At 30.9% G+C, this 22,531-nt stretch overlaps 1 protein-coding gene across 4 annotated transcripts in view; it reads left to right on the top strand.

Annotated features, from left to right (window-relative positions):
* Positions 1–22,047, top strand: part of LOC125835590 (protein TIFY 10A-like) — a 713,864-nt gene extending 691,817 nt beyond the window's left edge. For 3 of the 4 annotated variants that reach the window (XM_049514708.1, XM_049514707.1, XM_049514706.1), the window contains exons 2-4: positions 20,832–20,991; positions 21,074–21,394; positions 21,485–22,047. In XM_049514708.1, the coding sequence (XP_049370665.1) occupies positions 20,838–20,991; positions 21,074–21,394; positions 21,485–21,657 (648 nt within the window). In that variant the 5' untranslated portion in view covers positions 20,832–20,837 and the 3' untranslated portion in view covers positions 21,658–22,047. Of the gene's footprint in view, positions 1–20,795; positions 20,992–21,073; positions 21,395–21,484 lie in introns of those variants that run through there. The other variant, XM_049514705.1, reaches the window with a different exon arrangement.
* The last annotated feature ends 484 nt before the right edge of the window (positions 22,048–22,531 follow it).

Below are 22,531 nucleotides of genomic sequence, written 5' to 3'. Positions count from 1 at the left end.
ACTTAGCTTGGATAGTATTATGGGATGCTATCTTTGCATTGCACAAGTATACTTGGAGGTGGCTTGTGAAGTAGTTCACTTGAATATGAAAGACAAATGGTTGAATTATGAACTTATGTATGTCTTATGTTGACTTGATATGGTATGATGCTTATGTGGAATTTATGATATAGCTATGTTTGTCTCTTATGCTTATGTCTTATGATTGACTAACCATTTGAGATGCTTTATGATTTTGTGCTAGCTTTCATACTTGGTACATTTTGTACTAACACATTTTGCCTACATTCTAATCAAATGTAGGGTGTTGGGAGATTGAGTTGCTTGGAGGCTAGGTTCCTAAGTGCAAGAAGATTGAAGATTAGTAAGTCCTCATAGCTTCGAGGACAAACACCTATGTTCCTTTATGTCTTTTCTTATGTTTTAGACTTTATGTGGGCTGCATCCCAAGACGTTTATTCATGTTATTCATAGATGGTTTGAGACAAAGATATTAGAAAGACTTCCACTTTTATGAAATGCTTTTAGAGTTTATGTTTAAAGAAAGTTTTAAATTCTCCCTACTTTTCTATGATTTTATGTGATGATGACGCTAAGGGCTTGTATAAGACCTCTTCGAGGTCGAGTACGCCGTGTTACAACTAGGGGGTGCTCTCGGGTCGTGACATCCTCTACCAGTGGTTCCCTGATTAGCATGACCTCTTCCTCTACCAAAGCTCATTGCCAAATGATCTGACTGATTCTGATTTGCAGAATTAGTACCTATGGATTGATCACTTTCTACCTCAATTATCATCGCGTATGCCTGATTCACTGAAGGAACAACAATTTTAAGTAGTATCTTCCTTCTGGTGAGATCATAGAAATCATTCAAACCAGTTAAAAATTGCAACAGTCTCTGCTCCTGAAGATGTTCCACATAATCCTTTGATTTATCACAACCACAACTCAGCATTGGTACAATCATATCATATTCGTCCCATAGTTCCTTCAACCTTGAATGATGCATAGAAACAGAGCTCGTACCTTGAGACATTATTGCAATTTCTTTGTGTAACTGAAAAATCCTCATACAATTTACCTTCTTGAATCTCTCCTTAAGATCCTCCCATACTGCATGTGCATTTGATCCATACACTATTCCATTCAGCAAATTCTTCGAAACCTAGTTCATGATCCACGAATGTACAATTGCATCACACTTGTCCCACAGATCTCTTAATTCACTCCTTTGTGCTTCCCTTTTGCAAACTCCATTCACGAATCCTATTTTCCCTTTTCCAAGAAGTGCGATTCTCATAAATCTGCTCCACAATCCATAGTTTTTTGCTCCTGTTAATTGAGTTGGGACTAAAATTGTACCTGGAGTATCCGACGCCGGCAGATACAAACATGATTGTGATCAATTCCTACCATTGGTGACTGTGTACTTGATTCTCCTTCAACCATGATTAACTCTCAATATGTATGATCTAGCTATTTTGCAGAAGTTTTAAAGATCTCTGGTGCAAAGCACCTGCTCTGATACCATGTTAGAATTTAAATCGTTGAGAGAGAAAATAAGAAATTGTATTGAACTGAATTGAGAAGATATTTTGTCACACCATTTACATTCACTAATGGTCCTTATTTATACATTGTTCTAGATCTAACTGACTCTAACAGATTGATGCCAACTCAACATACTATCACTTGCACATCTAACTAACTTTTACAACTTGACAATCACATTGTATATTTCAACACATAGGCATGATAAGGAGGTTGATCTCCATCAATTGATACTATTAGCGGTAATGTGAAAATAAAGAGTAAGGAAGAACAACTATATTTAATATGGCTCAGATTAGAATGATTTTATGTCCATTAGAAAACAACTGCTTGTATATTAACAAAGAAATGGGAGAGATCCCAAAACATCTAAGAGAATTGTTCTACTAATTCTCTATTTTTCTAATGTATTTTGCTATGAGTTTAGGATGATTTCAACAATGAAGAATGACCATTTTTTTTATAGGTAACCAAATTTGGGTTCCAAGCACAAAGAAAAGAAATACAAAATTTGTCTTTCACAAATTTTAGCTTGCTCTCCAAGTTTAATTCTTAGCCAAGTAACTTGGCAATGAAATTTTTCTTCTATTGGGTTTGACCCCCCACAAGGACCAAACCAACTCTTTCAATTTCCACTTTGATTTGCGTTCTAACTTCTAAGCATGCGTATGAACAACTACAGTCAAAACTTCTAAGTTTACTAGGCAATCCCGTTATAAGAAACAAGAAGAATCAAATCTTTGTTAAACACACTAGCTCCACCTAGCAGTTGTTCTCCTATAGTTGCATCGGTTGATGCATATTTCCCCCAAGTCTTTGTAGTGTGCAAACTTGGCAAGCGGGACTATCTTGGTCAACATGTTTGCATCATTATCGTCTGTGATAACCTTCTCATCCTTGATAGCTCCTTCTTCAATGACATCTCGACTGAAATGGAATATGACATCAATGTGTTTGGTGTGCTCATGGAATCTTTATTTTTTAATCAAATGAATAACACTTTGACTATCACATCTTAAAGTTGATTCCAGCCGAATCAAACTCAATTCTTCGAGCAAGCCTTTCAACCAAATAACATTTTTCACTGCCTCCGTTGCTGCTATATATCCTGCCTCTGTTGTAGACAAAGCGGCAATCGACTATAAAGTTGATTTCCAACTAATAACACTGCCAATGAGAGTAAATATGTATCTGGTCGTGGACCTCCTTCTATTAAAATCCCCTACATAGTCAGAATCTAAAGAACTGAGAACTAAAATACCTTCACTCTTTCAAAAGGTTAGGCCAACATCAAAAGCTCCTTTAAGATAACTTAATATCCACTTGACAACTTCTCAATGCCTTTTTTCTTGAATTTGTCATGTAACTGCTTACCACACTTACATATTGAGTAATATTTGGGCGTGTGCACACTATAGCATACATAATGTTGACAGTTGTGCTAGCATAAAGAACCTTTGACATATGCTCCACCTCATCCACATACTTAGGCATTTGTTACTCTGGAAGATTTAAATGAGAATTTAATGGTGTACTTACAGGCTTGCTCATATACATATTGAATCTGTCAAAAACCTTTTCGATGTACTTCTTCTGAGAAAGATGTACAACACCTCATTCTCTTTAAATCTCCATTCCAAGTATTTTCTTTACAACTCTCAAATCCTTCATGTCAACTTCTTTGCTCAACAGTTTCTTCAAAATATTTATCTTTGTGATGTTGTTAGCAGCAATAAGAATATCATCAACATACAAGAATAAATAAATCATTGAGTTAATAAACATCTTATTATGATACACACAATTATCAAATTCACTCCTCGAGAACTCATGTGTAGTCATGAATGCATCAGACCTTTCGTATCATTGTCCGAGAGATTGTTTCACGCCGTACAAGGACTTCTTTAATTGGCATACATGATTTTCTTCTCCCACACTTAGAAAATCTTCAGGTTGATCCATATAGAATGTCTTTTCTAAATCACCATGTAAGAAAATAGTTTTGACATCAAGTTGTTGAAGCTTTAAAAGAAATTATGCAATCACTGCTAGTAGCACGTGAATTGAGCTATGTTTTATGACTAGAGAGAATATCTCATTGTAGTCATTTTCTTCTTTCTGATTGAAAATCTTTGCGACCAATCTCGTCTTGAACCTAGCATCTTCTACTTCTGGAATACCATCTTCCTTTCAGTAGATCCATTTACATCGAACTGTCATTTTCCCCTTTGGCCTTTCAACTAAGACTCGTGTTTTATTTTTGGATGGCTAACCGTCATTGTGCAATATCCTAGCCTGAAGTTGCGTCAACATACGAGAAAAGCTCGAGATTCTTAATCTCTCTTCTGTAGCTACGCATGCATATGTAATCAGATTTGCTTGCTCTATAAGATGTTACAATTTTCGTATCTACCTTTCGTACCTTACCTTTCCAATTGTGTATTCTTCATTGACAACAAGTTCTTCAAGATCTGCATTTTTTGACTCATCAACTTGAGTCTCTTGGTCCCTTTCCTTGGTATGCTTCACTTATAGCTTCGCTTGCTCGTTATTCTTGCTTCCTGATTACTCCACATAAACTTTACGAGGATCAAGTATAGAGGATTAATCAAAGGTAAAATCTATACTAACTGCAAATTTTAATAAAGACAAACACCAAATATTGTACCATTTTAATCTATCTACATATCTTACAAATATGGTCTTCTTAGCCCTTAGTTTAAGTTTTCCTTCATTAACATAATAATAAGCTAGACACCTGAATCTTCGCAAGTATGAATAGTTAAAGGTTTAACCTGACCATACCTTATTTGGAGTCTTAAAGTCAATCATTGATGCTGCAGATCAATTGAAAAATGAGAAGCAGTGTGAACTGCTTCAGCCCAAAACACTTTACACGCTTTGGCTTGTAAGAGCATATAACCAGCCTTCTTAAGAAGAGTTTTGTTCATCCTCTCAACAACTCTATTGCGTTGTGGTGTGTGCCTAATCATCTTATGTCTTGCAATCTCATGAACCATGCAAAAATTATTGAACTCTTCACTACAAAACTCTAAGCCATTGTTTGTGCAAAGATACTTGATTTTTCTCTCCATTGATTCTCAATCAAAATCCTCCATTCTGTAAATGCGTCAAAATTATCACCTTTTGCCTTCAAGAAACACCCAAACCTTTCGTAAAAAATTATCAATGAATGTGAGAAGATACCTCTTTCCTTTCTTCGATGGAAACTTAGAGGGACCTTATAAATTTGAATGGATGTAGTCTATCACCCCTCCCATCTTGTGTTTCCCAGTGTTGAAGCTAACCTTTTTCTACTTCCCTAAGATGCAATGTCTGGCTCACTAAATTCAAGTGTACTGATCTTTTCACCATTTAAAAGGTTGTCGTTGTTAAACATCTCCAGTTCTCATGCACTATATGACCTAGTCTTGTGTGCCATAATCTTGATTTATCATCATCATATAACTACATTGTAGATGTATTTACAGAGACAATAATGGTGTTTCTTGCTAATGTGTAGAGGCCATCTTCCAGCTTGGACTTCAGCATGACTAAAGACCCTTTAGTAACTTGCATAGTTCATCATTCCCTCATGTACTTGTAAGCCTTATTTATTCAGAGTACCCAAGAAGATCAGATTCTTCTTCAAATCAAGAAAATGACAGATTTTTGTAATAGTCCTCACGATTCCATCATGGCAATAAACCCAAATTGAACCAATGCCAACTATTTTACAAGTTGTATTATTGTCCAATACTATGGTTCCTCCACCTGTCTTATAGTTATTGAATTAATCTCTTGGGAATGTCATATGCAAAGTACTAGTAGAGTCTAACATCCACTTGTTGTCATAGACTCCACTATTTGTCATGACCCGAGAGCACCCCCAAGTCGCGACACGGCGTACTTGACCTCTCGGAGGTCTAATACAAGCCTCTTAGTATTCATTCGTTCATTGCATAGACACTAAAAACCATAAGGAATTTAGAACTTTCTTCACACATGAAGAATACTTTCATTAATAACTAAGCGGAAGACTTTTAAAACATCTAACTTTACAATATATATGTCTCATAAACCATCTAATACTTTGGAGTACAACATAGGGACTAAGCCCATAGAAGACTTAAACAAAAAAATACTAGAAATACATCAAAAGGAACATGTAGGGTATTGTCCTCGAATATATGAGGACTCACCAAGTCTTCATCTTCAACACTTAGAAACCTATCAAGTAGCCATGACATGTCACCATCTCCCAATCCCTACACTTTAGTCAAAAAGGGAAAGAAAGGGGTTAGCACAATTAAGTACTAAGCATGGAGACCATGCAAAAACATGCACAACGGACATTTACAAGGAATGTATGCTTTCATATCATTTTGATAAAACCTCCACTTCACAAGTATAAGAGACATAATACAAGTCAACATTCAAATATAAGACCATAGCCAACCATACACATACTCAACATATATCCATATACAACCCATGCTTAACTTTAAAAGAACACATGCCATTTCATTACCATATGACCTTTACCTAATATAACCTTAAGACACACTTGAGTAAGACAAGAAATGACCGCCCATACAACCTCTTCAAGCACACTTAAGTGTTCCTCAAGATTTCCTTAGATAAGGACATTTCCTTTACAACATAGCATCAATAGACCAATATTCTTTAAGAAACCATTTAGGAGACATTCAAGCACATAAGGGGACTTTCACATAATAGTCATTAGACTTAGGGAACTCACTTTAGTATCTTCTAGGCCTACTCGTGCCATGTATAGGTAGCATCCCATACTACTACCTACACTTTGTAGAACCTATCCAATACTAGAGTGCACATCCCATATGATGGGAATAGGCATAACCGACATAGACCATACTAGCTAGGTATGGAATTCGGAGTCTATCCTACTCCGTGGAGGTTGTTCTACTTGCCAAGGGTAGAACTAGTAAACAACCCATGTAGGCACATGGTTTAGGGGATGTCCAAGGAAGTTCATTGTGACTAATCTCATACTCAACTAGGCCACCTTCCTGACCACATCCACTCGGTGCTAGCCTTATTTCCCATAAAGTATTCAATCACATATGTACTTAGAGAAGGTTCATTTTCAAGTTCAACCAACTCATAGTATATCTTCCCAAGAAAGGCCTCATTTCTTAGTCATAGCCAATCAAGGTTTATAAGGATATCTCATTTAACTTTCTTAGATAAGGATTCTCATGCCGTTCCAACTCCATCCATCTCTAAGTCTATCATTTCACTCAAGAAGGGAACATCGCCTTAAGGCCCATCCTTTAAGGTTATCCATTTACTTAGGAAAGCTAGACTTATGAAAGGATACCATTTCTTAGTTCTGCTGATTCAAGTCTTGGCCTAAAATTCCTCTTTTAGCATTTATAGAAAGGGAACCATTTCTTAGTTCTAGCCCACTTCACACATTCATGCATTCAAGACTTTAAGTAACAAAAAGAGACACTTTAGTCTACTAATCAAGTCACAACATTATCATCTGAGGACACTTCATAATCCAACATCATCACATATATACATCATGAGAAATCATACTTTAGATCACAATGTTATCCACTTTACATAGGATCCTCACAAGATCACATAAACTCATTCACATCATATTTTCACATATAGCTTCACATAAAACTTTACATATAGCTTCATATAGAACTTTACATATAGATTCATTTATATATATAATAACACAACAATACAACAATACTCATATAATGCCCTCCATGGCCACAATCATAATTCAAAAGCAACAAGCAACACTTCCACCAAAGGTTGATCCAACCTAAGAATCAATTATAGCAATATTAAGAGATCAAGCCATCTTACCACCTTTCAAAGGCCATAAGCCACAATACTCAGTTCCATGCCAATTATACAATATTCATCAAGTTAGGTCAACTTACCCTCTTTCCATAGCTATCTTAATCATCCTCATATTCCAACAATTAACAATACAATAACAATGATAATAACAACATTAAACTATACAAGCCAAGCTAAACAATATCCAATCCCAATTTATGGCCATTCAAGGCTACTACCTCTCCTTATACAATTCAATAACAATTTCCAACAATTCAACATAGCTAAGATCATATAAGAACAGCCCACATCAAACCACTCAATAATCCTTCATCAATTACTCAAAATCAATAGACCTACTTTAGGCCAAATTTAGAGAATTTGAGAAGACATGGGTTCATGAAGATTTCTTTATTAAAACCATCAATAATCATTAATAACAACATAAAACATCATTTAAAATCAATTAATGCAAGAACCCATGCTAGAATTGAAATTAGGTTTGTTTTTGAGTTTTTGAACAACTTTTGAAATCTTTTGAATTGACTCTTTGATTGAAGAAGGAATCAAAGATGAAGAGTCCCCATACCTTAATCTTCAAGAACCAAACGAAATTGAAGAAGAAACACCATGAAATCGTCAACCCTAGCTTGACTTGACCTTGAGCTCCAAAGGAGTTTCTAGAAAGAAAGGAAATAGGGTTTTGATTGGGGTTTAAAGAGAGTAAATGAATTGTTAAAAGACTTAAAACCTTACACATTTATCATATAAACCATTTAAAATCAATCCCAAATAATAAACACTTAAAACGAAATTACCCCAAAGCCCCTAAATGAGGCAGCCCCGTCAGGGACCATGCGCACTTGGATGGGTCGTGAAGGGCACCACGACTCGTGGTAGTGCCCGTGGTCCCTTGACCAGTGGGCCTCCCCACCATGTCAAGCCCTCAAGGTCCTAAGGCATCTTCACGGAGGCTCCCACGACCCGTGGTGCACACCACTAGTCGTGGTGGAGCTCGTGAAGATGAGGCAGCACCTAGGCAAAGTTTCCTTGCCTCCCTTGAGACCAAGTGATCTTCACGCCCAAGAATACGGACCGTCTAGGGCACCACTGGTCATGGTGGTGCCCGTGGTCTTTGGGGATCTGAGCAGCCAACTTAGGACGGCCTTGGCTTTTTGGCTAAGGCTTGCCTCTTTTGGCTTGGCTCCTTGTCTAACACCCTCAACCAACATAAAGTAGGTCTCATAGCATAGACTCTAACATGTGTCTTGACGTTGACTCCTTAAACCCCTTTTAAAACAAGACTAGGGCAACATTACACCACTAAAACACATTAGCCCAAAAGACTAGTCTCTGAACGTCATGGTCGTCCCTTGACGTTCGACCACAAAACTCTTCAAACTAAACCTTAAAAGCCAAAACTCTTCATTTTAACAAATTACCAACTTCTAAAACACATGCGAAGCTCTAGTTTATCCTATTTCATTTTAGGGTCATCACACTATTGTATGATGTTATTAGTATATATTCATCATCATAATCATGTACGTTTTAAACAATGAATGCACCCACCTTTTTTTTGGACTTTGACATAGGGAAATCTCATTCAAAGTGTCCCTTCTAGTGAAAGCCCCAACATTCCGCATTTTTCTTGTTCGCATGAGCCTTTGATTTGTACTTTGATTTTCTCCTTCCCAGTTGGCTTAGTCCGGCATCTCACAAAGAGTCCATTAGTTTCATCACAATTATCTCTTTCAAATGCTTCCATACATCACAACTTGCCGCACTTTTTCAAGAGTGATAGGCTCCTTGATAAACAACATTGAATTATCGATATTAATATATTTTGAAGTTAATGAAAATAGAAAAGCACATGAAAGCGTCTCTTCATTCTTTTTAATTTCGACAGTCTGTAAGTTTATCATAAGTTTATTAAACGCATCTAGATGGTCTTGCAACAAAGTACATGAATCCATATTAAATGTGTAAAGATGTCATTGTAAAAACATCATCTTTGTCACCGACATGTCCTTGTAAAGTCCTTACAACCTTTTCTATAACTGTTTTGGCATCTTCTCGATATGTGTACTCACTTAACAAAACACGTTAGGTGCAAGGGACAATTAGATTACAGTCAATGCATATCCTTCAATCTTCTCCTTGTCAGAATTTGATGTGTCATCAAGGTACTTTCTGTCAATAACATGGATTGAACCTTCCAATCTGGATCTTTCAGACAAAACCTTGTCTCTGATATCAATTTTTAGTGGAAACGTAAAAATAAAAAATAAGGAAGAACAACTTTATTTGACGTGGTTCAGATCAGAATAATTCTACGCCCACCAGAGAGCAACTCCTTATTTATTAATAAAGAAAGCGGAGAGATCTCAAATACATCTAAGAGAATTGCTTTACTAATTCTCTACTCTTCTAATGAATGTTGCTATGAGTTTAGGATGATTTCAAATATGAAGAATCACCATTTTTTTTATAGGTGATCAAACTTGGGCTCCAAGCACAAAGATAAGAAATACAAAAAAACGTTCCATGAATTTTAGCTTGCTCTCCAAGTTTAATTCCTAGACAAGTAAATTGGCACATAAAATTTTCTTCCATTGGGTTTGACCCAAGAAGGACCAAACCAACTCTTTCAAATACTCAATGTTATAAATGATCAATCACATAATTTCTTTCAGCCAATCAAATGTGTCAAATAATGAGATATTTATATATGATATTATTCATCCTAGTTGTTGGGAAGTAGGAGAACATATGAAGTAGTTTTGATGATTGATAAAGTGAACATGGTTCACTACTTGTTGTCTTATGTGTACTCTATCAAGTGAACCGATTTCCAGACATGAATGCAGACAACCTGTACAAATATGAGAGATTGCGGCAAAGAAGAAAAATATTAAAGTGCAGAAATAAAGGAGCAAAAAAAATAAAGAAATATCCAAAACAAAGAAATATAGAAGGAAAGAAATAGCAATTCAAGTCGAAGAAGGAAAGAAGTAAATATAAACAAGTCCTAGGCAAAAAAGGAAAAAGGCAGACAAGTTCAATAAGGAAAAATATTAGTTTTCTAGGGAAACAAATTTCTTTCCTTGTAGAAGTTGATAAAGGCAAACAAATTCTATAAAAGATTCAAGCCAAAGAAAGAAACAAGGGTATTTGCATAAACAAAATTTGAGAGAATTTTCCAGCAAAGACAGAGCAATACCTATTGTGTATTCTCAAAAGTCATCATCTTGAGAGCAATAGCCAATGGAGCAAAACTGCAAGACTTCTTCACAACAACACTGGAACCAGGTTCATGAGTTGTGTTCGAGTCTGAACTATTGAATGTTGAAGTCTGATCAATTAAAGTCTAGGGTTATTAGTCTTTGTTGATTTGTTCTATGCTTATTATTGAGTTGTAATAATTCATATATTTTGTAACAAGAAGTGGGTTTGACTTTTTGAAGAGAGTTTGAGAGAATTATAACAAGAAGTGGGTATAACTTCTTTGAGAGTAGAGAGTTGAGAGAGAGTCTGAGAGAATTGTAACAAGAAGTGAGTTTGACTATTTGGTGAGTAGAGTTGAGCAAGAGTTTGAGAGCATTTGTAACAAGAAGTCGGTTTGACTTTTTGAAGAGAGTTTGAGAGAATTATAACAAGAAGTGGGTATGACTTCTTTGAGAGTAGAGTTGAGAGAGAGTCTGAGAGAATTGTAACAAGAAGTGAGTTTGACTATTTGGTGAGTAGAGTTGAGTAAGTTATTTGCTTTCTGTTCTAATACGACTCTGGAACCAGGCTCCTAGAAATAACTGTTGGTGTGTAGTTTCTTTCACTGGTAATTGAAGTTTTGACAAGAAATTTGAATATATTTAATTAAAAAAATAAAGCACAAAAGATAAGGATTATCTAAATAGAGTCAAGTCCACCAATCAATCATCTATCTTATATAGATAATATCATATATTTGTATATTAAGTAAATTATATTTCATTGAAGATGATAATAATGGTATTCTTAATAAAATGTGAAAGTTATTCAAGGGAACTAGTGAATTATTAAAAAATATTTTTCTTTTTACATTAGAAGGTGACAAGGAATATGATCAACAAAATCAAGAGGATTAAAGGAATGAGGTAGTAATTTCTGATTTATATTACTATATAAGAAAAGAAGAGTGAATAAATTCACTCCTCTTTCGACACATGGCACCAAAAAAAAGGAGAGGGTTGAACATAAGTGTGAATGTGAGGGTATTTTGGGTATTTAAAAATACCCTCACATTCACACTTATCTACTAAAAAAAAAATTACTATATAATATATATAATGTATAATATAAGTACTAGATAAGTGTGAAAGTGAGGGAATTTTGGGTATTTAAAAATACCCTCACATTCACACTTATCTACTAAAATATATATATATATATATATATATATATATATATATATATATATATATATAAGTAGTAGATTTAAATATATTTAAAAATAATATAAGTAATACTATACTTAGTATGCTTAAAAATAGTAAAAACTACATAAAAAGTACTACATATCATATTACAATAATTAGCAATTATTTGACACTTTCAATTCTATCAATGCCATATAAATTAGGATAAAAAAGGTAACATTTATATTCAAAAATAATATAAGTAATACTATACATTACAATAATTAATAGCTTAAATATTTAAAAGTTATATAAAAAATTTAATTGACTCTCTAAATTCTATTGCTACCACATAAAATAAGAAGAGTGAATAAATTCACTCCTCTTTCGACACATGGCACCAAAAAAAAGGAGAGGGTTGAACATAAGTGTGAATGTGAGGGTATTTTGGGTATTTAAAAATACCCTCACATTCACACTTATCTACTAAAAAAAATTACTATATAATATATATATATAATGTATAATATAAGTACTAGATAAGTGTGAAAGTGAGGGTATTTTGGGTATTTAAAAATACCCTCACATTCACACTTATCTACTAATATATATATATATATATATATATATATATATATATATATATATATATAAGTAGTAGATTTAAATATATTTAAAAATAATATAAGTAATACTATACTTAGTGTGCTTAAAAATAGTAAAAACTACATAAAAAGTACTACATATCATATTACAATAATTAACAATTATTTGACACTTTCAATTCTATCAATGCCATATAAATTAGGATAAAAAAGGTAACATTTAAATTCAAAAATAATATAAGTAATACTATACATTACAATAATTAATAGCTTAAATATTTAAAAGTTATATAAAAAATTTAATTGACTCTCTAAATTCTATTGCTACCACATAAAATGGATTATATGATAAACATATATTGTTTGAAATTGACGAAAAATAAACTATAAATTACAATAATTAACAAAAAAAATTGTCGGCTCCAAAAAATCTATCAATTAAGAACATATATTGTTTCAAATTGACGAAAAAGAAACTATAAATTACAATAATTAACAAAAAAATTCTCTCGACTCCAACAAATCTATCAATTAATGCCACATAAATTGAGACATAGAAAATAACATATATTCTTTAAAAATTAAGTCCAAAATGTACTATAAAATACAATAATTAACAACTTAATATAGTAAAGAGACATATAAAAAATGGTTAATATTTGAAATTTTGCATGTGCCACATAAATTAGAACAAAGAGAGTAATAAATATTATTTTCAAAATTCTGTAAAAAAAAAGGTACTACAAATCACAATAGCTAACAATTTAAAATATTTTTAGAATCATATAAAATTTCAATAACTTCTCAAATTTCATAATATATGACATAAGAAGAGGGAATAACCAATATATTTATAAAAAGAAATGACATATAAAATGAAATGGACAGAGTATTAGTTTTTGAAAATGGAAAAGGACAAAACACATATAAAATTAAAAGACATATAAAAAAATTGGTTTAACTCTCAAGCATAAAAAGTAACATATGTTATTAAAAACTTTAATAAAAAGTACTATAATTTACAATAAATAATAATTTAAAATATCTACAAGACAACAAAAAAAAGACTAATTTTTGTACTGCTTGTGTCACATAAATTAGGATTGGGATGATTTTAAAATTTTAATTTTGGTTATACATTATAAAATAGCCGAAAAATTGAATGATATAATTTTTTTTAAAATAACTGAATGAATCGTCCTATCGATAACCCTAATGTTACTTCTACTCTGTTTATTTTTACTTAAATTTAGAAAGATATGTTTCATTTCTACCCCCAATCTTATCGGTACATTTATTTGCTATTTGAAATTGAAATTAAAAAGACAAATGACAAATAAGTTTTTATATTAGCTCACTTATGAGCAAAATATATTATAACAATCTTTACTAATTTTATAACAATACATAAACTATACTCTCTCCGTCCCATATTAGATGGGCACTTCCAACTTTACACGGTGATTAAGAAATCATTAATACATTGGAAGACTTCACCATTTTACCCTTTGTTTATATCAATGCACATTGAAATGAGTTACAAAAAATACACATACAATATAGGAATGGTCATATTAATTGTAGGGTAAAATGGAAAAGAATTAATTAATTCTATCCTAATTTAATAAGTGCTCAAATAATATGAAACAAATTTTTTTAGTAAGATTCTCATCTAATATGGGACGGAGAGAGTAACAATATAACTTTATTAATGTTGGGCCCAGGCAACGCCCGGGCTTTCTTTACTAGTATATATAGGATGTCCAATCTATCATAAAAAGAGAAAGATAACTAATTAATAATGAGGATTATGTCAAGAAAATAGGGAATAATGATAAACTCATTGCATAACAAATTGTTATCTTTTGATAGTAGATACATTTTGACCAATCATGTTCTACAAATTATATATGCTTTAATTATATATGTAGCTCTTTTCAATTATGAATCTATTGTTAGGGGTCATTAATCAAATCCACAGGTTATTGCAAAGTTTTTTTAAAGTAATACAATTGAGGTAAAAACTAAATATTAAATTATATGAGACAATTTAAATTTACCTAAAGAAGAAAGGGGTTTAGTTTCATATTGTACGTAAATTGTTAATTCAGGTGGAGTTTAAGAACCTTAACTTTCATGATTTGCTTGTTATTTTTGCTTGCTTTTATATTAAGAAAGCTTCATAATCTACCTTCAGCAGTTTTGGTCTTTCCTACAAATTGAATATAGGAGTGTCAAGGACATGAAGCAAATGTCCACAACTATTTATAGCCGTCATTCCAATACTTACCTTTTACTTTTTTTATTTGTAGACCTCCATCAATAAAAACAACACTATCTTGTGTCATATTGTTACGTATACAAATCAAGACTGATGTAATTGTAAAGCATCGTCATAATTATGTAAATTAAACAAAACCTTATTAACTATGACATTTGGTGCATACATATCACCGTTAAAGCCTAACAAATTTCTAGCTTTCCACATTTGCTACAAAATAGAAACATGTAACTTCGTTAGTTTAAGGAAATTAGGATATTGACGTGTATTACGAAACAAATCATTTCACCATATCCCGAACTCAATATTTGTATCTAAATATGGTCAATCAATATGAGTCAACTTCCACACTTACTGAATTTTCGGATAACTAAAACAAATATGTTCAATCGTTTCTATTGCTAAACCACAAACCTAGCAAACATCATTGACGTATATTGCAAAACAAATCATTCCACCATATTGTAAAGTTCTTATTTTTATTTAATTTTGATCATTTAATGAGAGTCAACTTCTACACTAATTAAATGTTCGGATATTACTACTCCCTCTATCCGCTTTTAATTGTCATGTTGCGCTTTTCGTAAGTCAATTTAACTAATTTTCAAAGTTAAATTAGAATACATTAATTTGATATTTTAAACAAAAAATATATTTAAAAACTGTACGAAAAGTACTATAAATTGCATATTTTTGCATATCAATATAATGAAATCTACATCGTATAATGTTAGTCAAATTTCTTATAATTTGACTATAAAAAAGAAAACTATTACAATTAAAAGTGGACGAAGGGAATATAAATACTCAATTTATATTTATATTTTTTTAGAGATAAGAGAGAAGGTGAAATAATTGGGTTGACTTGTTCATGGTATATATTTTATTCTAATTTGTATTTGCATGGTGCAAAGTTCCTTCTCTATTTTCCTATTCTTGTAGGTGTTGTACTTCTAAAGAATTCAAGAGTGAATAGGAAGATCATGTGATGGATTAAACCATTAGTTGGTCCATCACCATTTACAACTTGCAACTACTCAACAACTTGCTGATCCACTAATGTCCCTCCCATCACATCCATAAAAAGCTTACTCGTACAGACACATTTCTTGTTTACAAGAAAATTCATGTCGGACACGGGATCAATATTTATTTATAAATTTATTTTTTAAAGTGGTATTAATTAAATAATTTAAGATTATTTTATTAAATGTAAAATAAAATATTGTTTAACATAAATAAATTTTAAATAGTATTGATTAAATAATTTTAAATTTTGCTCTAAAATAATTTATTTATATATATATAGTGGTAAATCATCTCGTTCTTTTTTCTTATAAATCTAATGCGAAGAGACTCATTGAGATGTCTATAATTAAAGTATTTTCATTATGTTTTTTTTTAATCAAAAGAGTTGCAAATTTACAAAAATATTAGCAACATTCAAAATGATAAACTTATAATTAAAAAATATAAATTTAAAACTAAAGGACATAGCTAAAATGGATCGATCACATAATTTTATAAAAATTATACACTAATTAAATTAAAAAATATATTCTTTTTTTTTTAAATGCTCTTACGTAAGCAAGTACGTCGACAGAGACCGGTCTGTTTCAGCCTCAACTCTCTCTTATATGATAAAAGAATATGTTTATATATAACTTTTAATATTTTTAATTATAATAAATTTAAACGTATTTGACATAACCATTAAGAAATAGTTTGGAGAGTGTATAACAATAATGTTGAATATGATGTATTATTAATGATGATATTTTGTTATACTGGCATTATTTCCTATATATTATTTGATTTGATGTATTAGAAATAATAACAGTCTTGCATAACTTCTATTAAAAAAATATATGTTTATAAAAATACCCTCTGCACTCTTAGCTTTGGGAAATAGAAAATATTTAGAGGAATTTGAGGGATAGTTATATCATTATCCACTCTAATGCGTATGTTGATACCATTTGTATTACTAAATGAAAACTCATGATATTAGTATTTAGTAATATCAATCAATATATAATGAAGTATATATATATTCCAAATAAAGTATTAAATATAATACACAAAATTGATGTATGTATGTTTTTCTTAGTAGGCTTTTGGACATACGATTTCATATCACAATATGAAATCAATGTTTGGACATACGATTTCACGCCGATTTTATCTCATGAGATGAAATCTCAAATTTGCCAAAAAAAATGATTTGGGAATTTCAAATCATGATTTGGGACTTTTCAAATAAAAAAATTGTCCCACAAGTTTACATTTTGTTAAAATAACCCCACATTTATATCTACTAACCATTTATTTCATATGTAAATAAAATATATAGTTCATGTCATTATTTTTTAAATCGTTTATACTCATGTAACGACTATTCTCACCAACATAAATTTATTATTACTTCAAATCAATTCCTAGTTTACCATTTATATTCACCAAATTCTTTATTTTTTATCAGATTTATTTACCAACCAAATTGATCAACAAATGACTCAAAACAACAATGTTGGTTCGTCTTTTCGGTCATATGATCGAGAAATGCAAGTTTTATGTGAGAAGATTGTTCGTTATATGTGGGAGAATTATATTAAAGACTAGTACTCTACAATTTATGTTCAATTTTATTTTTTATTGAATTAAAGTTTGATCTATAAGTGTTGTATTTTTTTTAGAATAGCTCTATGATAGTATAATATGTGATTTTATAAATTTTTGCTTATTTGGTAAGATTGTATAAAAAATTGAAACAATTTTAATAGTTTTATAACTTATTGATTTTATATTTAATAAAAAAATATACGATATAAAAGTCCAAATTACATGTCCAAAGTCCAAACAAAATTTTTACTTTATTTCATAATTTCATATTATAATATCAAATCATAATTTTATATCACATGGCCAAACGTGCATTTTAATACACTTGTCAAATGAGACCACTAAAAGCAAATGAGATGTGAAATTGGGGGGAAAATCAGATAGAAAAATCACATGGTGCATAGCATCGGTGTCACGAGAAAACAATCGCTTGTCTTTAATTCAAGTCGGCATTCACGCCCAATTACTCTTTAACGTTAACTTACATTTTCCTCCTGTGTTTTTTTTTTTTTAAAATATACTCTCTATTTTTATTTATGTACGTTCTTATTAAAAATAGATGATTCTTAATATTTGTTATTTTATAAAATTAATGCATAAATAACATTATTTTTCTCCTATTTTACCCTTATCAGTTATTAATCTTGAAAATATACATTTGACTAACATAGAACAACTAAGTAAATAATTTAAGTTCATTGGTCAAATTAATTCAGGTTTATTGATTGAAAACTTCACTTTAAAAAGACATTAAACAAAGGTAAAATAATAAGCTTACTTAGTTTTTAATGCATATAAAATCTAAAATAGTGACACATAAATAGAAACGGAGAAAATATTTAATATTTTATTTGATCTAATTTTTAAAATTCATTTATTTTGAAACATATTTTCAAAAGATATTTTAGATGAAAAATAACTTGCGTCACTACTAAAAACAAGTATAAAAATCAAGAGACAGACCAACAGGGTTGATTCAAAAAAACGACCCAATTCATCGATTTTTATTTTTCTTTAAAAAATTAATAGAAAATAGATGATGCATGTCGCTTTTTCTTATGAAAAAATGTGCGATAATTATAATTTTTAAAAAAGATTAAAAAGGAAAATCGATGGGGTCCCATGATTTTTTAATCATTTTTTCAAACAAGAATCGAAAAACTCCATCGATTTTTGAAATGCAAATTACAATTGAAGAATAAAAATAAAAACGATAAATTATTTGCCTATGCAATTGAGTAATAGAATTTAATCATAAAAAAAGTGTCTACGTGATTTCAAGTATCATTGAATATATTTTTCTCAAAAATATTTACATTTTATTAAATTTTACTATCTTAAAAATAAATATTTTCTTCCAAAATTTAATCAAATATTTTAATTTTTAAATATAATTGTTTTACCTATTAAAAGTTTGATTAAACATGCCTTTAAACTTTATCGAAGATGACAAATGATTTCATTTCTATTCTATTCACAAGGTCTGTTTACGTCTATTTAAATTTCATATTCTATCCCACAATACTCCATTTGAATAAGGGGAAAGAGTATAATATTTAAAAGTTTAATTTTTAAATATTGAAAATTTGAGAAACTTATTGGTTTTATGTGAAAATTGGTTAAGATCAGTTTACTTGAATTATTCTATAGCATTTTATCTAGTGCTGATTAAACAAAATTAGGTAACAAAAATTAATATACCACGAAGTAGTTTTTAAAATAAATTGTTTTTAATTGAAATTAATATTCTACTATATTGGTAAATATTTTCACAACACCTATTGGTTTGAAAATTGTTGGATTTTAAAAGATATGAATGAAATATGAAAAGTTGTGACTTTTATGAAAAGTTACGATTTTATGAAAAATTGTGACTTATATGAAGAGTTGCGACTTTTTTGAAAAGTTGTGACTTTTATGAAAAGTTATGACATTTTCAAAGAGTCGTAACTTTTCTAAAAAGTTGTGACCTTTCTAATAAGGCACAACAAACATATGTTCACACTACCATTTGTTGTCTATAAATAGAGGGATTCCCTCTCATTTTAGAACAACGAAATTTCTGAATTTCTTGAACTTCTTCTGCACAATTAAATATTCGTGTACTTTACTCCCCTTGAAAGGCTCGCTAACACCATTGTTTTGTATCAATACACTGGTGAATATAATCGTTCTATCATGGGAGGATCTATTCCTTTAAACTTCGGGTAATAGAGGGGAATAATTTTCTAAAGGGGCAATGTGCATTCAATGGGTTCGAAATTTTTCCTTTCTGTTTGATTTTACTTTTACAGATCGTGGTATGTCTTTTACAGTCATTAGTTTCTGCTATGTTATTAACTATTATTTTTTAGTACATGCGTTAAACTTTATTATTTATGTTTCTATAAACTTATTATTATAAGTATTTGTCAGTACAAATCAAATAACAAAAATAACAAAACTAACACTTCAATTATGATGAACGTGAGATCTGGTTAGTGGTTTCAACATCTTCATCTTAATTTAGAGCTAACCTATGAATTCGTTGGCAAAATGATGATATGAATAGGAATAACCAAAATTATTTTTTACATATTCTTTAAAATTGAGAAACTCCAATGGTTATAAAATAATAAAACAAAAAGAAACTGGATTTTCATGTTACTGTTAATATCATTGTTCTACATAAATGTAAATGTAATAATAAATAAATAAAGGCAAAAGAAAAAGGATATAAAAGAGAAGAAAAAGTTAACGTTAAAATAACAAGGGCAAAACGGCGTAAATAAGCAGAGAATAAGGGGCAGTTTTGTCAGGGTTCAAAGTAACAGGTAATTTCCGACACCGCTTTCTTTAGTGAAATCAACACGTGTTCGACATGCGCATACCTTTTATTTTATTTTAAAAACTTAATAATTTAAGAAACAACCAAATGCACTAATAAATAAAAGAGTAAAATAGTACAAATAATAATAAAAAACAAAGCATTCAAAATACCCCTAAATTATATTCATCCCAAAACTATTGACAGCTTTAAAAATAGTTATTTACTAATTAAACTTAAATAAATATATGATCTTACAACATGAGTGAAATACACCTTTAAATTCTTGTCAAGTTTAGGAGAATTTTTAAACACTTTTCTCGACTTTTTATTAAGAGTTACATGTCATACAAGAGTTTGACACCATTTACTACGTCTTATGACAAATTAAAAATGTATCTAAATTTAGTTAATCAAGTAGAAAAATATTCTTAAAATTGTCAATAATTTGAGGTGAAACTAATAAATAATTTAGTGTTTTAAAAAAATAGCAAGTGGAGAATAATCAAACAACAAAGAGCACGTCTTTTTTAAAATAAAGTAGTTTAAAGGTCTCCATATATTCCTCGTGCTCAACCAACCCCACCCCCACTTCTCTAACCCCACGTCCTCTTCCGTGTTTCATACAAACAGTCTATATATATATACATGTGCTTTAGACTATAATCCTTCAACTTTACTTTTCATTTCATTCAAAAAAGAAAGAAGAAAAAATAGTACTATTACAAATGGCTTCATCGGAGATTGTGGATTCCGGGAGATATGCCGGTCAGAAATCGCATTTCTCTCATACATGTAATTTGTTGAGCCAATACTTGAAGGAGAAGAAAGGTTCTTTAGGAGATCTCAGCCTTGATATACATCGCAATTTTGATTCAACTGGTATGATATGATGACTTTGCAAAGTTTTTTTTTTTTGTTTAGTTTTGGAGTTTGTATAACATATGCGGTTGTGTTTCAACAGGTTCTACTACTATGGATTTGTTGCCAATGATTGAGAAATCTGGTGAGTCGGTTCAGAAATCCATGAATCTGTTCCGTCAAGGTTCAATGAAGGCTGAATCGGAACCGGAAAAGGCACAGATGACGATATTCTATGCAGGTCAAGTTATTGTGTTTAATGATTTTCCGGCAGATAAAGCTAAGGAAATCATGCTTATGGCTAGTACTAGCAAGGGAAACAACACACATAAACAATTGGAATCTGCTGCCGATTTGGTTGTTCCCAGTTTCGGAAGTACTTCAATCCAGGAAAATCAAATGCCTAACCAGCCAATTGTTTCTGGTAATAGTTGTTCCCCTTTTGAGTGTCTGTCCGTCCTTCCTTGTTTCTGTTTATTTATGAGATTCTCCTCTTTGTTCTGTTTTTTTGCAGATTTACCAATTGCGAGAAGAGCTTCACTAACAAGGTTTTTGGAGAAGAGAAAAGATAGGCTGACTGCAAAAGTACCTTACTATAGAGAGGAAGCAGCTCCTAAGAAGGAAGAAAACAAGGCGGCATGGCTGGGATTGGGTGGTCAATTTGCAGTGAAAACTGAGCAATACTAGTGCCTTTAATTGCTTAGTAGAAGCCTAGATAACCAATTACTACAAGTTTAATCTTGGCTTCAACCCTCATTGAACTCCATACTACTTAGTACTTATTAGATCTGACTATTATTATTATTACTGTAATAGATTTCTGTAATTAAAACCAGATATGGTTGTTCAATTCATCATCTCTCAAGTTTTCATGTGTTCGCAACAACAATTTATCTGTCTATACTGTTTTCTTTTATGTTGCTTTGCTTTGATTGGAGATGAGAATATTAGGAGACCAAAGAGATTAACAGTAAAAATTAAAAACCAAATAGCCAATAGATTTAGATGATTTTGGCTTTAATCCATTTTCTATGGATGAATATTTGTTCACCAAATTATCTTAACTATTTTTCTTTTTATCTTTTTTGCCTCGTCTTCTCCGCTAAATAAGTTTTTACTATATATCAATTATTTGTCTTAAAATTTCATTTACTTTTTAAAGATACTAACAAGTAGTAGTAGATGATAATCTTTGTTTATCATAAAACATGATAACCCACCAACATGAAACTCTTGTTTTAACTGGACCCAACTATCAAAAACACGTTTTAACAAGTAAAATTAAAGTAAAGCGATAATGAAGTAGTCCCTCCGTTATTAAAATATCTTTTCACTGAATTTAAATAATATTCTTGATCTTGAAAGATGAGTGAAATATATCTTAAATTCTCATCAAATTTAAGAGTATTTTCAATACTTATTTTAATTTTTTATTAAGAGCATGATGTTGTTATAAGTGTTTGAGACTACTTGTATCAAGACTGTATTTAAATTTAATTAATTAAATAAATAAATATTTTTATAATTACTGTTTGAAAATGAAATTAACCATTTGTGTTAA

This window comes from Solanum verrucosum, unplaced genomic scaffold, assembly GCF_900185275.1.
Source record: "Solanum verrucosum unplaced genomic scaffold, falcon-dt-bn FXZP01000040.1, whole genome shotgun sequence".
NCBI lineage: Eukaryota > Viridiplantae > Streptophyta > Magnoliopsida > Solanales > Solanaceae > Solanum > Solanum verrucosum.
The sequence above is the reverse complement of the archived record's forward strand: the minus strand, read 5'-3'. Positions and strand labels throughout refer to the sequence as shown.